General features: G+C 34.9%; 1 protein-coding gene across 4 annotated transcripts; it reads left to right on the top strand.

The window, feature by feature from the left end:
* Nucleotides 1–9,071: 9,071 nt before the first annotated feature.
* LOC131075440 (sugar transporter ERD6-like 5) lies at nucleotides 9,072–16,929 on the top strand. Of its 4 annotated transcripts, none has more exons than XM_058012281.2 (18): nucleotides 9,072–9,230; nucleotides 10,080–10,142; nucleotides 11,054–11,143; nucleotides 11,223–11,282; nucleotides 11,375–11,440; nucleotides 11,601–11,666; nucleotides 11,810–11,885; nucleotides 12,118–12,182; nucleotides 12,693–12,785; nucleotides 12,993–13,073; nucleotides 13,216–13,300; nucleotides 13,408–13,454; nucleotides 13,557–13,619; nucleotides 13,705–13,764; nucleotides 14,146–14,208; nucleotides 14,347–14,406; nucleotides 16,447–16,561; nucleotides 16,731–16,929. In XM_058012281.2, exons 1-18 carry the CDS (start codon nucleotides 9,225–9,227, stop codon nucleotides 16,844–16,846), a joined length of 1,275 nt encoding a protein of 424 aa, XP_057868264.2. In that variant the 5' UTR covers nucleotides 9,072–9,224; the 3' UTR covers nucleotides 16,847–16,929. The 4 variants fall into 4 exon arrangements, with proteins under 4 accessions (XP_057868264.2, XP_057868263.2, XP_057868265.2 ...); XM_058012282.2 differs by lacking the exon at nucleotides 9,072–9,230 and adding an exon at nucleotides 9,413–9,795; XM_058012279.2 differs by lacking the exon at nucleotides 9,072–9,230 and adding an exon at nucleotides 9,413–9,961.
* The last annotated feature ends 2,737 nt before the right edge of the window (nucleotides 16,930–19,666 follow it).

The following is a 19,666-nucleotide window of genomic DNA, read 5'->3' as shown; positions in this document are numbered from 1 at the left end:
TCAGTGTGAATCAAATCAAGAGCATTATTGGATTTTTTTGGAATACTTTTGAAACTAGCTCTAACTTGTTTTCCAAATTGACATTCCTTGCATATTGTGTTCTGAGGTTTGACAATTTTAGGTAGATCTCTAACTACCTAAGAAGTACTGATCTTTACCATGCAATCAAAGTTTACATGACAGAGTCTCTTATGCCATAACCAACTTTCATCTATATGTGCAATCAAGCATGTCTTTTCACTGTTATTCAAATGAAAGATATTACCTCTAGTCTGATTATCGGTTGCAATTTCCAAACCATTTCTATTCATGATTTTGCATTTTCTAGTTTTAAATTGTAACTGAAATCCTTTCTCAACTAATTGACTAACACTTAAAACACTATGCTTTAATCCTTCAACATAGTAGACATTGTCAGTGTTATGCTTACCATCAAGAGATATTGTACCCTTACCTTTGATTGAACAGGTGTAGTCATCTCCAAATCTTACTAAACCTCCATTGTATTCTTGAAAGTTCAAGAATTTATCTTTGTCTCTTGTCATATGATGTGAGCATCCTGAGTCAATGATCCATTCATCCTTTATTTCAACTTTAGCTGCTAGGGCTTGTTCTACCGGTTGAGTAGTAGGTGTCGATTGATCTTCTGTTATAGCAACAAAAACCCATCCATTGTCTGTCGAATTCTCATCAGAATCATTAGTCACACCTTCATCAACAATGTAACAAGATTTGTCTTTGTTCTTCTTGAATCTGTATCTCTGATATTCAGGATTAGGCTTGTATGTCCTTCTAGCTTCTTCTCTTAGTCTAGCATGTCTATCGGGGCATCTCGAAGCCATATGACCAATCTTATTGCAGTTAAAACATTTAAAGGGTGCTTTACCTTCATACTTACTTCCAATTGGACCTTTAGGCATTTCCCTTGCAAATAGTGCTTCAAGTTCTTCAAGTTCTTCATTATCCTTCCTAGTTTCTTCAAGTTCTCTTGCATAAAAGGCTTTCCAATCAAATTTTTCAAATGATGAAGTAGATTATGTTGATGCTTTAAAGGCTAAATCTGTCCTTATAGTAGCAATAAGGCCAAATTCTTCCATTTCAAAAGCTGAAAGTTTCCCAATCAATGTATCCCTAGTTACTGATGTATTAGGCATTGTTCTTAACTCATTTATAGTAGTAACCTTCATTTTATATGCCGGTGGCAATCCTCTTAATATTTTTGAAACAATTTCATCCTCACTTAAAGTTCCTCCACAACATTTAATACCCAAAACAATTTCATTTACTCTTTCCATAAAAGCATAAATCCTTTCATCTTCTTCCATTTTCAAATGTTCATACCTGACCTGGAACCTTTCAAGTTTTGCAATTTTGACTATGGAATCTCCTTCATTCAGTGTTTCCAAATGATCCCAAATAGATTTAGCAGTAGACCTATATGATAATCCCATGATTTGTTGATCTGATAATGCGCTCAAAAGTGCTTCTCTTGCTTTGCAATCATTTTCCTCATCTTTAGCCAAGGTAGTTGGACTGGGCTGACCAACTACAACAGCAATGTAACCTTTCTTTGTAACTTCCCAGACATCTTTGCCAATGCAATTTAGATGTGTCTCCATTCTGATCTTCCATATGCCATAGTTGGTTCCATCAAGTTTAGGACTGTCCTTCCTGAAATAATTAGTAGACATTGGATCTCCTCAAGTTGTTAAACTTCTGCAAAAGAGGACTTAGCTCTGATACCAATTGTTAGGTCTTGGAAACAACTGAGAGGGGGGGGTGAATCAGTTGTCAACTAAATTCAAACCAAAAACAACTTAACCACCTTAATGCTTAATATTGGTAAACCAATTAAGTATGTCGGTAGACAGTGTTAACAGTTATTAGCTATACCAGTAAAGATTAATGCATGAAACATAAACACAAAGTCATCCACAACATATGACACCAATATTTGTACGTGGAAACCCTGTAAGGGGAAAAACCACGGTGGGAAACCTTACCCACAATCAGATGATACTACTGCAGATAGTAAGTGTACATAAATGGGGTCTGCACATGCAGAAAAGCCAACAGCCTAGAGCTCAGTGCTCAATCACAAAATGGGAGTCACACTGACTATAGTTGGATGGTTAAATCCAATAAGAATGTACTGCACAAAATAGCATCTTCATATGCTGGATTCAGTATCGGTGTATTGGTGATATGCTTTCACAAAAACCTAACTTCACCTTCAAATGATGTCTTCATGTATAGCTCTGCTTAATCTCGCATATACCTTCACACAATTCTTTTTCGCATTCCACATTCAATCTTACAATTAAGATCTTACATTTATACCATAACCTAAGACCAATTTTAGTAGGTCGGCTCTACAAGATATTACAATAAAAACATTTTACAAACAATATAATATCCGATGCAATAACCAATTGAACATGTCAACGTAATGCATTTACAACAATAATTAATCATCTCCACAGCGTGCCATGCTGATCTGGAAAAGATAAACCTGCCGGTGTAACCCTAGGTAACCCTGGACCTATTTGCCGGTAAAAGCAAATATGCAAATATGAATATACCAATTAAAAAAACTCTAGGACAAGATGTCCAAAAGATGTCTTCGACATTACCAAGTGTCTTCCACATAATTCCAAGTGTCAGTGATCATTATATCCTGCCAGTGAACCATATACCAATAATTGTGCAATAGTTACTTGCTTGTTGGTGAATGCTTCTGGATCTCCAAAGTGCTAGTGTTTTAGTAGGTGTTGACATCAATGATAAAACCATACCAAAATACCAACATATATATATATATATATATATATATATATCCTCCTCTCCATCTCCATCTCCATCTCTCTCTCTCTCTACCTTTCTCTCCCCCTCTAGCTTTTCCACTTCACATCTATCTCTAGATACCTCTCCCTCTTTCAAACCCTCTTTCTCCCTCTCTCTCATCCCCTATTACTATTTATTTCCATATATCTCCACTTATCTCTATATTTATCACCCCCCCTCTCCCTTTTTTATCTATATATTTATCCCTCTCCACCTCTATCTCTCTATACTTAGATATTTCCCCTCCTCTCTCTCCTTCTCTCCCTATCATTCCCTCTTTCTATATTTATCTACTTCTCATCTATCTATTTATCTTCATCTCTCGCCCTCTATTTATATATCTCTTACCCTCTGTATCTCTATCTCCATATATCCCTCTCAACCATACACACACCCACTCCTTTTTTCTCCCTCCCTCCTTAGCAACAAAAGTTAGAAGGGAAAGGTACCCCACACCCCTCATCAAGAACTAAGATCCAAATATATCTAATATGGAAACTACTAATTTAGAAATATAATCAAGCTCCATTACGAATAGGGAGATAGAAAGATAAAGGAAAATAGAGATAGAGATGGCTATGGAGCTAGAGATAGAGAGGGAGAGAATGAGAGATGGAGACATGGATATATAGAAAGATAAAGATAAAGATAGGGAGATATATGGGAGTAAAGATTTATGGAGAAATAAGGATATAGAGATAAAGAGAGGGAGAGATACAAGGACAAATATAGAGAGATAGAAGTACCTGACAAAGAGACAAAGGCACAAATATAGATATAGATATTAAGGTCTAAGAAGAGAGAGGGAGAAAGATGAAAAGAGAATGATAAATAGAAAGAGGGAGACATATATAGAGATATAAAATGATCAAGATAGAGATAGAAATTATGATAAGAGGGAGATAAATAGATAGAGAAAGGTAAAGGCATTGAAAAATATATAGAGAGATAGGGAGGTGGGGATAGAGAGGGGGACAAAGAGGGAGATACAAAGAGGAAGAGACAAGGAGATATAAAGGCAAAGGAAGATAGATAGATAGATAGATAGATGGATGGTTTGATAAAGTGATAAAGAGAGAAATAGAGATAGAGAGATATACAGGGTGATAGATAAAGAGGGGGTGAATACAAAAATGGAGCTAGAGAAAGGGAGAGATATGTAGAGAGGGAAAGAGAGGATGATGGGAAGAGATAGATGAATCATGTATAGAGGGAGAGAGATATTGATAGAGGGAGACAAAGAGAGAAAGATGGATAGGGAGAGAAATAGAGAGATAGGGAAATGGAGGTAGAGATAGATATGTATAGAAAATGATATAGAGAGTAGCAAACATGGAATGAGAGATAGAGTGAATACGAGAGAGTTAGATCTATAATTAGCTATAGATAGACATGAAGATAGATCTAAAGGGATATAAAGATGGAGGGGGAAAGAGTGAGAGAGAAAGGAGGCAACAGAGACAAGTAATAAATAGGTATAGGTAGAGGGAGGGAGATAAATAAAGAGACATGTTCTTGTAGGTCAACTTGGGCAAAACATATTGATCAAAGACAACAAGACAACCTTCTATGATGATTTATGAAAATTTGTTAGTCTTATTAGTGAAAAAATACAGATGTTTCATTTTTTACTATTTTAAAAATATTTTAATTCATTTAGTTCAGCCAAAAAATTTAAAGAAAAGGACTTCGTATGCAAAAGTTGTGAGTATTTAAAGTTAAAAAAATGAACTTGGATTAACTTTCAAATTATTATAATTTATTTTTGGTGTATAATATAATAAAATTACCTTATCCATTTTGTAGGTCTTTGAATCACCTTTCCAATGCTTGTAAAAAATAAAAATTACAATAAGAAACACAAATTTATGCCCATTTTACTAAGGTATGCTTTTCAGCCTAAACAAAATGGATATTTATTTTTTGGAAAACACGATATCTTGAAAATGACTTTAGGAGATGGATATTTGTTTTGGTTTGGTATTATCAGACCAAAATAAAATTTTGTTTCGAGCCATACAAAAAGTCAAACATCAATTTCACATTTTTTAGTTAAGTAAAAACACATTTTTTCTCCCATTGCCACTTTTTGGACCCCATGATCCTACACTCACCCTCTTGACCAAGCTTTTGTCACTAATTAGATAGAGTGAATTTGAAGTAAGCATGCAAATATATGGTGTTAACCCTACTACAAATTTTAGCCTCAAGGAAATTTGAACCAATTATCTTTTTAATGGCTTATTCAATGGCATCACTTAGGAGGCTAGGAATTATGAAGATTATTCATAGTCATTAAATCAAAATTAGATTCCAAAATAACATCTCTTGCTTTTGACCATGCAAATGAAACCTCAACTTCATTATTTATAGGTAATAATGTGGAAAAAATTCAGCAATACTCATGTCAAGGAAAAGAAATAAAAAATCAATATGTAGAGACCACACCTAAGGCAAGCACGAGTGGGGAAAGCTCAAAAATATTGAAAATGATGAATGCGAGATAATTACATAAGGATGGCTAAATTATCATGCACTTATGAATTATTATTGATAATATTTTAAATATTTTACACTTACCTAAATCCATCTATCTATTGTGTTGCCCATGATTAAGAATTCCATAAAATCCATGCCATTTTTGTCAAGAAGTGTATTATGCTATTACTTCCTAATAGAAATGACTAGATGTTTAATGCTCTAGTGTTCAAGAGAGGTTGATATTGTTGTAGTATATTTTCTAATTTAAGAGACAAAAAATTAAAGGCTACATAAATTATATAAATTTTATTTTACTTGTATACATATTTAAAATTAATTGATAGGTTATTTATTAAAATAAGCAGTAAAACAAGGGTGTTGGCCCTATATACAAATAGCCCATAGGTGGCAAAAAATAAAGGCAACGAAACAAGGGTGTTGACCCTTAACAATCCTAGGTTGGACAATCCTCTAACAATAAGTTAGAAGAACACTATTAAAAGCCTACCAAACCATACATAGCCCAAAAACCCGACTCAAGAGTGGGGAGAGACACCCAAAACTTAACACGGAGGAATTGAGGGGGGGGATGACTTACCCTTCCACTTACAACAAACAACAATCCAAGAAATGTGATTATTAGGAACATCATAAGAAGGATCAAGCGGGGAGATCCCTGTAGAGTTTATGTTCACAACAAAATCAAACTCACCAAGAGAAGGTCATGGTGTAGAATGGGAGCATTAGGTGTAGGAACCTTGGGGCTAGAGGAGGCCACAACAATAGAAACGAGAGGGCTATCTGGGGCCTCAACAACAGTATGAGGCACAACCTCATCCCGAGAGGAGTCATCGAAATCATCAGAAATAGAAGGCTTGACAGTCAAGTGATTAGCAATAACGTCTTTCCACCAAGTAGTAACACATCTATGGTGTGAGAAAAAACAATCCAAAGCTAAGTGACCTATTGAGGAGCATCTTCGACAGTGAAAGGGGAGACCCTCATAATCCAATGATTAAGTCCACGACCTATCCCTAACCATAAGAACCACATCCCCAGGAAGGGGCATAGAGATGTCAATGTTGATTAAAATATGGGCAAAGGTAGACTAACCAATGGACGTAGACATGGAATCACCAACCTTCAAGAATCAACCTATAGAGTTACCAATGGCCTTGTAACAAAAATGCTCCCAAAAATTAAGGGGAAGATTAGGAAGGCAAACCCATACCGAACGCACATTGAGTGGTTCGGTAAGAGAGTTAAAAGAAGTTGTCCAAGGTTTGATAGAGAGAGAGAACTTTAACTCCCCAAGCCCACAACTTGCCCAAAACTAAGTTACGATCATGAGAAGAAACAAAAGAAACAATGAAAAAGTTTTTAGCACAAGGGTAAAACTCAATGCTACTAGCAACCAAAGGCTTCCAAGAGTCACTTACCTAATAATGGAGGTCAAGGAGAGAAGGCCAAAACCCAACAAATCTACAATATGCGTTGGTAGAAACTCGCATTTTTCACCACATCCTGGCCATAAACCACTATAGGGGAGGTCTTGGCACAAGGAAGATGACGATTCCCCTAAGGAGGATAAGCAATAGATCTCGCCATGGGAGCAAAGCTTCACCCACTAGAAAAAGAAGAAGGTCTAGGAGGTACCTTAGCACCCGCATAAGTCCTAATATGATCACCATCATCAACAAATGCAACGACAACGTCACTAGACAAAGCAACCACAACACCAGCACCCACAGGTGGAGGTAGGACACCCACATGCGAAGTAGCCATAGTAGAGTGAGGCACAAAGGGGGAACATCGTCCCCTAGCATAGTAGAGGAGGGCACAATGGGAGCAACAATATTCAAAATTTGTTGGACAGGAGTCTCAAGTGGTAGAGTGACATACATCATGCAGAGGAGCAGTTGCTCTAATATTATTAAGTTATAATATTTTTGTTTAAATGTAATCAACACTTTTCTTTATGTATAGCATAATACAATCCAAACGTTAAAAACCATTGTTTTCTTAGGTTAAAACTTTTTATATATATTATATTTCTTTTAACTAATGCAAAATATAATTAAATTTTTTTTTAAGTAATTATTAATTTATGACCATACTTAGTATTATCAATAATACACTTTACAAAAGCATATTTTAAAGGTAATTATATTTGCATATGTTTTGAGTTCTTCAAAAAAATTATAATAATTTATCACTTTTAGTACATGCAAGTTGCATTGATCACATTTAGAATATATAAATGTCTTTTTATTTGAAAAAGCTCTCTTACAATTAATAAAAATAAATTACAATTCAAACCATAAAATATCCATATTATAGATTCCATATCTCAACTAATAATATAAATATCTTAAACATATTGAATTTATACCACAGATTTAATAGAAAATCATTAGAAATCAATATTTTAGATAAATTTCTTTAAGATGCCCATTCTAATTCATCAAACTTCTACTATGTAATATTATATATAATCATAAATTAATTATTGATTTATAATAAAATATCATGCATATATAAATGATCATCTAATTGCTATTAAAAGTCGTTACAATTATTCTATAAGCCTGCTTTCTTAAAAGTGGTGCATCAAATAGTCTAACGTGTCACCGTCTTCCAAAACAAATGCCACCAATAAAAGTTTACTCATCAATCCTCTCGCTTTGCTTTCTTCAGTGATGGATAAGGGTGATGGATAAGGAATATGCAAGAGTTTCTACTCTAGAATTTATTTTTGACTGCTTTTTAAGCAATAAAGGAAATGGAAAAGACAGCTGATGATTAACAGATATTAAAGAGCCACATGAAGCTCATGTCTACTGTGTTCTTATCTTTACAACCATCATCATACCCAGTTTCCACTTGATTGAAGCATATTATATTCCTCTATATTAGTTTGGTTAGACAATTTGTTTGAATCAGATTTCAGTCTATTAAGGCATAGTTTGGTGCTACTTAATTAGGTTCTTGTCTACTGCGTCCTTATATTTACAAGAATTATAAAAGCCCAGTTCCACTTAACTGTGTCTTTGCCAAGTTGCATTGAAGAAGATTCCTCTCTGTACACTAACCACATAGTTTGGTTAGACAATTGGGTGGGTGAGAATAGTTGATTTGGATAGTGTAGAATCTAAGTAGTCAAGGAATTCACATAGCAACAAGGGATGATTGATTAGATCTTAATGTTTATAAATATCCACTTGCTGTTATGGATTAAATTTCAGAGAGCATCATTATCATCTAGCTGGATTGACAGGATAAATGTCCTGTCATTTCAAGGTTTGTAATGTTGTATATGATTTGAGTAATTGATTATTTTTTATGAAACAATTGGATTATATAGATATGAGTATCTTTGTCTGTTTTTTTTAACAAATGTATTACAATATGTTGAGTAAGCATAAATCTAAACCACAATTCTTCTTTTAGCGAAACAGTCACAAGTAAGGGATCCCATCAGTCAAAGTCACACAAGAGTTGAACTTGACCTGATTGTGCCTGTGAGGGTTTGAACCTAGCCCAATTGTGTAAATGTGAAGGTTTGAACCTTGGTGGAAGGAACATGCCTATCATACTCACCAATTGTACTTACCAATCAAATTAAAACCATTGACTAATATGACCAAAATTATAATTTGAATAATTAATTAATTTTTTATATGAAAACAATTGAATTATATACATATCAGCATCTTTGTCTTTTTTTGAACAAACAGATTACAACATGATGAGTAAGCATAAATCTAAATCAAAATTTGTCTTTCAGCTAAGCAGCCACAAGTAGGGGATCGCATCAGTGAAAGCCACTCAGGAGTTAAATCGGACCAAACTTGGTCCGATTGTACCTGTGAAGATTTGAACCTGACCCAATTGTACTTATGAAAGTTTGAACCTTGATAAATGACATAATGAAGAAAAATCCCATCATCCTAGTGAATTATAACTGACCAAAATTTGAGTACCTGACTTTTGAGTGTTGGTAGTGTGGGCTTCCAGGATTCGGTTTAAAGCCCTCTCTAAGTATTAGTGGTAGCGGTAGAGTAGGTGACAAGGTTCAGCTCTTGCCCAAAAACAAAAAATATACCTGTCCTCGTAACCATAAGTCGGTTGCACAGCTTTAAATGATCTGACCATTTTGTTTTGAAAAGTGTTTGTTTAAACTCTTACCCTTTAGAATATAAATTCGAATGCTTGGCCTCGCCCACCTATTGATAGGTTGAAACCTTTCCCCATTGATAATAAGATTGGATGATGATCTCTCCTTTAGAAATCTAATATAAATGCTACCTCTATCAAGACATTCTAGATAGTTTACTTAAGAGCAATTCTGCCTTGAAAGGATAAGAATTTTGTTTAGAATGTGAGAACTGTAAAGATTTTTAAGGATTCGAGTTTTCTGCTGTATTTGTTCAGTAGTCTGCCTCGAGTTTTCTGGAATCTATTGAGTGGGTGAGTTCCTTGAACCATAACAGACATGGAGAGAGAAGAATATAGGGAAAAACTGGAAATCGGTTATCCCCTCATTACTGCAAGAAACAGCCATGAGAGCTCCATATTGATTGTTGTTATCAGTACCTTTATTGTTGTGATGGGTTCACTGAACTTTGGCTTTGGTGTTAGTATCCTGAATATCTTTGATTACTTATTATAGAACAGAGCAAGTTACATTGATGGATTATATTGGATACTTTAATGGAAGTTCGGTAGTAAACGAACGAGAATGTTTGTTTCAGGTGGGATTTTCTTCTCCATCAGAGTCGGGAATCATGGAGGAGCTTGGCCTTAGCACATCTCAGGTGATTTAATGAATATTTACATATAAATACTCAAGAAATATACGTCTCAGGTTAGTTGATTTGTAGATTGTATATAGCCTGATAATGAAAAACAGGTAAAACACTGGGAAAGAAAGATACTACTAGGTTGGTTGATGCTCTATTTACCTTGAGAATGAAAAAACAGTAACTTGGTTGACTTGTATGTAGCTTGAGAGTGGAAAATAGGATGAACACAAGGAAATCAAGAAAACAACTAAGGTCGGTTGATGCTCTAGTCACATTGAAAATGGAAAATAGCAGTTTAACTGATTGTAGGTAGCTTGATAAAGGAAAATCTACATAAGCACTGGGAAAAATAAGAAAACAACTTTCTCTTCATAGAAAAAGAGGTGAATAAAATCGGGCTGGATGTCAAAATTTAGATGTGGCAAATTGGCTGTAACACGAAAGATCAAAGTTGTGTCCAAAGAAACTAGCTTTGGGCTATTTCTGATGAGTGTTAACTTTAGAAGTTCATTGGCATGGATATGCCTATTAGCAGGATCAATTGGTTTAGACAAGTAGTCAGATGATCTCATTGGTATGGATGTGTAATTGCCTGGTTCACTTGGGTTAGGTGATTGACCAGAAGAAGTCTATCAATATGGATCAGTATATGTAAAAGCTCATTTGATTAATGATTTGAATAAATCCTAACTGCTCATTACATTGGTTTCACCTCGAAGAAGAGTATATTAAGATATCACGGTACTTAAAGTTAGTGTCATGGGGTCGGTCTTGTTCTTTTGGTTCTGTCCTTCAGTTAGCAGCATAGGGATTGAGTTTCTCGAATCTGCATATTTTCACTTTCTAACTTTGTTAATCTGGTTCGAAATTCATATTCTTAATCATAACGCTATTTTCATCCACAATATCTGGGATTTTTGCAGTACTCTGTTTTTGGCTCTCTATTGACAGTTGGTGCCATGATCGGTGCAATTATGAGTGGTTATCTTGCAGACTATCTTGGTAGAAAAGGGGTAGGTTTCTAGACAACTACACTTATTTTCTCGACACAAGGCCTATTGATTGCTAAATTTAGATTGTATCTGAATGCAGGCTTTGAGACTCTGTTCATTGTTCTACCTTGTTGGATGGCTCACCACAGCTTTTTCAAAGGTTCTCTTACGGTTCAATTTGTTGTAGGTTTTATGGAAACTGATAACATTCTTAGTCATGATTTGGATGATTGAAAGGGAATATTTGGACAGGACATCGTGCCATTGGATATTGCAAGGCTACTGGTTGGTTTTGGAGCTGGGCTTACTTCTTATACAGTAAGTTCAATGTCCAGGAATCGTGGATTACGGAGGGAATGGATTTTGCAGGGAGATTATTGGCTACTGAATAAGGGATAGTGTAACACAAATCAAGGGATGTCTTCTAAATTTTGACATTATATTTATCCAATATGCACACTTTGGAAATGTTCATTAGGTGCCTGTCTACATAGCTGAAATATCTCCCAAGAACATGAGGGGAGGGTTAACAACAACAAATCAGGTTCTTATCTATTATAAACATAAGATTCACAACTAAAAGGATTTTTAATTTTAGTTTCTATATTTTTCATAAAAAGGATTATCAGGGATTTCCTATCTTATGGATGATATATTACTGAGTTATTTCTTTCCTCCATACAAAAGCTTTTCATAACGACAGGAATATTGATAGTTTATCTTCTGGGGACGCTCCTGAAATGGCGGGTCGTTGCTCTGATTGGTATGTCGGCTATCAAATTCAAATCCAATTTCAAGACTTTTCATGCCCCAAAAGTAGAAGATCCCAGATTTGAAAATCTTAAACCAAAAATCGAATTACAAGGCTGTCATTTAAGTGCCAATCCTCATTGATGGGCCATATAGACTCCAATATGATGTGCAACTACCCTCGCAGCAGATATAAGTAACTGTGCTGTAGAATTGATCAATTTCATGGTGCTCTGTTTTGACAGGAACTATACCAAGCATACTATTAGCTGCGGGCCTTTTTCTTATTCCTGAGTCTCCAAGATGGCTGGTGAGTATTCTTGTTTATATTGATTGGGTGCTTCATCATAACCATGGCTCAAGGCGGCTTTTGCCAACCTCCACCATAGGGGAGATTATGACTTGGAGCCCTTTGCATGTACCCTGTCAAATACACGTGTCCAATATAACCATCCTTGCGATGAATTTATCTACGCTAGTTTTTAAAACTTTTAGGTTGAAACTTCAGCATGTGCTTGCACTTATTTTGCAAATAGCCTTGTTTCAAACTAGTTCCAAATCATTTCTAGAAAACTTCAAGTATTATCAGCTACCCAGGCCTGGTGCAAATCTCAACAGCCTTGACTACTCAAGCTTTTACAGTCTCAATATATTAGGCAAGGTTCTAGTCTTTGTTGACTTTAAAGTTTGTGGACCTAAACTACAGTGCCCTCTCTGATAAAAGAAAACCCAATATGATCATTTTTTTAAGATTTTCATGTCAACACCCGTAAGGAAATGTGGTGCTCTATCTAATACATTTGCTGTCAGTGTATTCCAGGCAAAGGCTGGTCGTGATAAAGATTTTAAAGAAGCATTACAAGCTCTTAGGGAAAACCAATATGATGTGTCATATGAAGCAACTGAAATCATGGTGCTTATATTTGGTTCTGTCTGTTCTAAAAATAGATATATTATTGATTCATTGGCATTAATCCCATCAGCTTCCCATTTCAATTTCAAGCTTTGCTGCATCTGAGGAGTTAAACTTTTGAGGTAATTAGTTTCATTGCAGTGTTTAAAACAAAATAGTTGATTGCTGCTGATATTGGGTTATCAATCTATTGAATATGTTATACAGGAATATGTAGAAGAATTGGAAAGTCTGCCCAAGGCCAGAATAATTGATTTATTTCACAGAAACTATGCTCCTGCTGTCATTGTGAGTAATATACTTTATGGAAATTTACTTGTTGGATATCGATTCATTCATAATTCCTTCCAATAATCCATCCATCATTTACAACTTGATAACTTGTTACATTCATCCTTTAAAAATTGATAACTTGTATTTCCTTTATTAGGTTGGTGTTGGCCTAGTGGTATGCCAACAACTTTGTGGAATCAATGGTGTTATATTTTATGCCAGTGCAATTTTTAAAGCTGCCGGTGAGAAGCTATGTCAGGATACCAGATGGTCCTCTTTCATTTCTGCTGATATAAATGTATGCTTTTCTGTTTTGGATGTAATATAATTGTTTTGGTGTGAATTGTAGGCTATTCTTCAGGTCAGTCAGCATCCGTTGGAATCGCTATACTTCAGGTGCCAACTATGGTTAATTCCAGATAATGATACCTTATTTAGTTCTTCTCCATGATCCAACACTTTTATCTTGTTTACTAATATGCATGTAGTGCTCGGCAGGTGCCACTGACAGCAGTAGGTGCAATGTTGATGGACAAATCTGGAAGGAGACCACTTCTAATGGTATGACTTGGGTCCTAAATTTGGGCTATTATAAGGACATTTACTGCATATTAACTTGGACAGTAATAAAGAAAGGTTTTTCCAGATTGCTGCAGGAGGAATGAGCGTCAGTTGCTTTATTGTTGGATTGGCATTCTACATACTGGTAATTACACTTTCACATCATTATAACAATTTATGCCCAATCACTCATGTTAATGGGATTTATTTTCATTTACTAAGTTACTCATTGCAACTAACTTAGTGAATGCTCATGCAAACAAAGTAACCATTTCTCTTGTTAAATCACCTAATACGAGAAAGGAAATGCCATTGTTGTGTTCAAGTGCTTAAAAATAGAACTGTGATTGACAAGCATATAATTTTATTGACAATTGACTTCTAATGTTACATGAGCCCACAAATTGGGAATCGATTTCCCAACATAATAATCAAGTACATAAAATACAGATTTTAAAATGAAAATCAGAACTAACATCATAAAATTATGTTTATTTTGAATTATTTCGGTGCACCTTGTGTACAGAGACACTCTCAACATTCTGCTTTACAGTTGGTTGGGAGCAGGCTGGCTTTGTTTGGTCTATTGGTGAGTATTATATCATTAATTTCACCAGGCATCGTTCTTATAGTGTTCATGGTAACGTTTTACTCAGATCTCAATATATTCAGTATCCACTTATGATTAATATTACTGTTTAAGACATTTGCTTGCTTTTATGTACAGGCCTATATTGCAACATTTTCACTAGGAATGGGCGGAATTCCATGGGTTATAATGTCTGAGGTTAGTTCTCATAGTAAAAAATGAATTGACTTAAGAAGAATGGACCTTCTGATCATTATAAAGAAACTTTTCACTAATGATAAGACCCAACCTCTTAGGGATAAATCCCTCTCTGTACACCCTCATCCTCACCCTTAGTTTGAAAATATCTAGAGAAAGCTATTCTTCTATATCATTCTTTCATTCAGACTCTTCATCCTCCAAGGAATGTAATGAGTTATCACCAACTTAGATTCTTTCTCAACACCCTGGTAAGTTCTTAGCTCCCATTTCTCAAACCAAATTTTCTTTTCTGATTCACACCAGCAGTTGACGTAGCCTTTACATCAGATTTTCTTTCATTATCCTTCTTGTCCTCCGACATTACCTCAACATTCTGATTCCTCTTAAATGACAAGGCTAGTCCCATCTTTTTCTTTTTTAAGATACTCATCAAGTGCTCATATTCAAAACAGATTTTAAATTAAAAGGAGCTACAGATGTTGTTATTATAATCTAGCTATTGCTCTTATATCAATATAGCAGCAGAAGCCAAACCCTGACCAGGGTACGGCAGGAAAACTTTCAAATGTACTGATTGGTAACATATTATATTTTCAAAATCCTTCGACATTCCTAAGTATGGTCAACAGCAGCAGATTGAATAAAGCTGGCAAAGTTCTTTCCCCAATCAAGATCAACACTAATTCTAGCACAACTAAGACTTAAATGGCCTTATTCTCAGTAAGGTAGGAGACAAACATGTAAGCCTATATACACTTTATATTATCAAAGTCCATCAACTTTCCTAAGTGTGGTCAATAGCAGCAGATTGATTGAAGCTGGCAAAGTTCTTTACCCAATCAAGATCAACACAAATTCTACAATAACTAAGACTTAAATGGCCTTATTCTCAGTAAGGTAGGAGACAAACATGTAAGGCTAAATACACTTGATTGTCCCATATTATTCTAGTGGTCAAAGCTGAACTTCGACTGTGGTATGCCATGGAAACTTATAACATATCCTGATTAGTTACATATTACACTTTTAAATGATATCTTCAGAATCCACCAGTTTTCATAGGTGTGGTTTAGCTGCAGTAGATTGATTGAACTGGAAAGTTCTTTCCTCAATCAAGATCAAAACAAATTCTAGCATACTTAAATGACCTTACTCTAGGTAAGGTACAAGGCCAAGGGGTAAGATCCGATATATTTGATTATCCTCATAGTCCCGACTCATGATTTCCAAGGTGCAACACATATGAGGCCTTAAGGCTGAATAGAATGTACTTTAGAATGTTATTCTAGGATTAATGAAATCATTCTGCATTCCAAAGAAGAAATAAAAATAAGACCTGAGAAAATTCCTCATCTATTCAAAAACTTATGGGTGCCAGGAATTCTGAGGCAGTTAATGAAGTCATACCTAAACTCGAATCGTCAGTCGTACTTGTTCTAATAAGTGGAATCCATCTCTGAATATTGCGCCTTTTCATAATACTGATAGGTCTACTACCTGGTACACAAAGGCCAGATTGTTGAGCATTTATCATTTATACATATAGGGAAGATTTCTTTGTGATTAGATGTAATCCCTGGATCATTAGGAATGCCTGCCTCTGGCTACAGATGCATGTACCCTGCTGTTATAGAATCCCTCTATCCATAGCCGAGCTTTGAATCTTGGGTTAGAATTTAAGCCCTAGGCCACATTAATTCAAAATAAAACCTTACCTACCAAATGTATATAACAATCTAGCAAATCATTTAGCTTTGAAACTTGCAACACAGTTTTCTCCAAAAGTCTTACACCACTATATCGACTGAAAACCCAATCTTTCAAATCTTAAAAACAATTAATTAAGTGGGGTGTAAAGCAAAATCCCCGCGCTTTCATCCAGTCTCTCTTCTCCTACTCTTGTAAACAAAGCACAGTTCGATGCTAGAAAAGTCAAATAACATGCACTAGTAGTCCAAATTCGTGGTTTATTTATATCAATAATCAATTATATGAATTTCATAATCTGTTGATTTATTTGTGTTTGGTTTGATGCAGATATTTCCTATAAATATGAAGGGTATTGCTGGCAGCTTGGTGTCTCTTGTTGCATGGTTCGGTGGCTGGATTGTTACAGTCTCTTTTAATTCTCTCTTGTCTTGGAGTGCAGCAGGTGAGATCAATGAAATTCTTCACTATGTTTTTTCTATTTCAATACATGAATCACATAACCAGGTCTTTTTGAAGTAGGATGACACTGTTTGAATCTATAATCGAATTTTTAGAAGTGTACTAACCAGTGTTTTAACATATAACTGAGGCTGGTGATATATGCATTGCAGGTTCATTCTTCATATTTTGTGGTGTGTCAGCTTTTACTGTACTATTTGTAGCAAAGCTGGTACCAGAGACAAAGGGAAGAACTCTGGAAGAAATACAGTCCTCATTCAAGTTGTAAAAAGAATAAACTACAGCTTATCAGTTATGATTTATATTTGTTTTTGTGATAATTGATATAATTTTTCGAACTGTGAAAACCCACCTGCAGATTTGATTTTTTCATTATTTTTGATTGGTTGGAGGGCTTGAATTTATTCTCGGGGTAATTCTATACTGGATTCAACCATTGAGGAAAATGAACAAAAAAATATAACCTGAATATTCATTCAAGTCGTAATGGAATAAAATTGAAGTTGTTATGATTAACACTTATTCGCACTTGTATTCTGATTTTTTTTCACTTCCTTATTCCAATTAAAAAAACACTTTGTTTTTAAAAAAAAATTACAATCACAAGTGGACTTCAGTAAGTTTTAGTAATCATTGTAGAGTTTTCATTTTAATAATTTGTTGATTGGATTGTTTTTATTCTATTTGTTAATTAAAAATGTTTTATATTTTATTATTAATAAGTAATGTAATGCAGTCAAATTCTTTTCAATAGTGTAGTTAGTTTAGAGTAAGTAGGAAGATAAAAATAGAGATGAGAATTGATATATGGAGATATGTAGAGAGAGATATATAGCAGTCAATAGTGTAGTTAGTTTAGAGTATGTAGAAAGATAAAGATAGAGATGGGAATTGATATGGAGATATGTAGAGAAAAAGATATAGCAGTAGAGAGAGATGCAGAGATAATGAGATAGAGGGAGGGGAAAATATTAAAGAAGAAATATGGAGGGCTGGAGATATAGGGACGAAGAGATATAGATATAAGGGTCTAGGAAGAGGGAGAGGGAGAGAGAGTGATGGATTGATAGATAGAAGGTGTCATGTCTAGAGATAGAGGGGGAGAGAGGAAGATGGGGGTAGAGGGGAAGAGGGAGAAATAGATAGAAGAGGGAGAGAGGAGTGATATAGATTGGAGAGATAGAAAGAGATAGAGGGGGTGATATATATAGAGAGAGGGGAGTTGGAGAGATAGATAAAGATATAGAAAGTGATATATAAAGAGATAGCGAGAGGGATATATAGATAGAGAGGGAGATGGTGAAAAATATGAAGATAGAGATGGAGGGGGCAAGACTGATAGATAAAGGAGGTGATATTATGCAAAAAAAATGAATGTAACATATTTTGTATTATATTCAAACTATAATATTTAAAAATGTAATTTGTTTTTCATATTTTGATATTATAGATTATGAAATTGTCATGTTTTTAATGTAAAAGATTATTAAAGTTGATTTAAAAAATAAATAGATATGTTAAGAGAAAGATTTAAAATAAAAATTGAAGAGGGTAAGATCTAAAGGCCTAATGGTTAGTGCGCAAATCAAATAAAACACAAATAAAGCATTCAAATGCACAAACAAACCATTATCCTCTGATTGAACTTGATGAAGTGGAAGATGTGTCCTAGCTCCACTTGATTTGATTTGCTCCTTTGGTGGTGGATTGTGGATTGCTCTACACTACACAACAAGATTATATTGGATTGGATGATTAAGTGATAGATAGATATGGCTTAGATGGGATATGAATTTGGCATTATGAGGGTGCTATGAATGGATTTGAAACTCAAATGGACAACATAAGATTACATGAAAAGTAGATGATTTGTGAGAAGAGGAGACTCCAATTTATAAACTGGAGGAGACCAAAATGAAAAGCCAAGATTGATTCGAAATGGAGGGCTAAGATTGAAAGAAAGTGGGAGAGGATTGAGAGGACAAAGTGGGAGAACCCAGAGATATGCCATAAAGGCATTTCTTGTCTCCACACCCCGCAAGTACATGGGGAAGATCCAAGTACATTGGGAAGAGAAAAAGGAATTAAAAATCCCTTGGGGGAGGACAAAAGAATTAAAAATTCCAAAATTGAAGATTGTGCAGGAAGGCTAAAGAGAGAAAGGAATTAAAAATGCCCTGGGAAGAGGAGGCATGGGGAGATTCAAAGAATTTGAATTTTCTTGAAAGGACCAATGTGGGTAGCATTTAAGGTTTGGAAGGTGAGAGAGGAAAGCCATTTATGGAAAATGGTTGATTTATTCCTAATCTTGATGATTAAGAATGTGCAAGTGATTAAGAGAGGTGATTAGGTGAGTTAATGAAGGATTAGAGTGCAAATGGAAAAGTTAGGAGGATGTGACATGAGGAGAGAGAATGAGTGGAGGAATATAAAATTATAGAATAATGATAAGCATGATTAAGTAAGAATTAATTAGGCTAGATGAAGATTAGAGAAAGTGATTTGTAGGAATCACATAGTTAGGTCAATTAATTAAAATTAATTAATTGATGGAGGTTTAAAAGAAATAAAATGTTGAAGGCAACTTTAGAAGAATGAGGAATAATTAATTTTGATAAATTAATTATAGGACTATTGTTACCCCATTATTTGTCTTCAACAAAATAATGTGTATTTAATTTTGTTTCCCTCATTCAGTTTGATCCATCTTTAGCCATGCACCTTTTGTTCCTTTATGTTTCACCTTTTCTGCCTCAACAAACCCGTCGGTTGAACCTATGTATTGGTTTGAAGGTTCAAGGTTCAAAGTCTTCCTTTATGTTTGTTAAAAGTCTTCGCTCATTCCCAGTGTTGTGTTGAGCCGCAAGTTGGGAGTTCTTTTGTTTTCTCAGGATTGAACTTGAACCATTGAACTTCTTGTTAAATGGCTCAAATTTCAAAAGGTTCATTTCAAGTTGACCTCGAAGACATTAATAACACCAAATGTGGCGTGACAAAAGGAATATTTTGGGCATCTTATATTTTAAAATTCTAATTATGAAAAGAAATCATGAAAACTCAAGCCGTTTGTGCGGAGTTGATGTGTAAT

Source organism: Cryptomeria japonica, chromosome 3, assembly GCF_030272615.1.
Source record: "Cryptomeria japonica chromosome 3, Sugi_1.0, whole genome shotgun sequence".
In the NCBI taxonomy this organism is placed as follows: Eukaryota; Viridiplantae; Streptophyta; class Pinopsida; order Cupressales; family Cupressaceae; genus Cryptomeria; species Cryptomeria japonica.
The sequence above is the reverse complement of the archived record's forward strand: the minus strand, read 5'-3'. Positions and strand labels throughout refer to the sequence as shown.

Excerpts from the sequence above, each read along its gene's own strand:
- LOC131075440 (XM_058012279.2), top strand. The coding sequence starts at position 9,821 with ATGGAGAGAGAAGAATATAGGGAAAAACTGGAAATCGGTTATCCCCTC. Across the intron at positions 11,283-11,374 it reads TCACCACAGCTTTTTCAAAG|GACATCGTGCCATTGGATAT; the intron begins GTTCTCTTACGG and ends ATATTTGGACAG. Across the intron at positions 13,074-13,215 it reads ACTATGCTCCTGCTGTCATT|GTTGGTGTTGGCCTAGTGGT; the intron begins GTGAGTAATATA and ends TTCCTTTATTAG.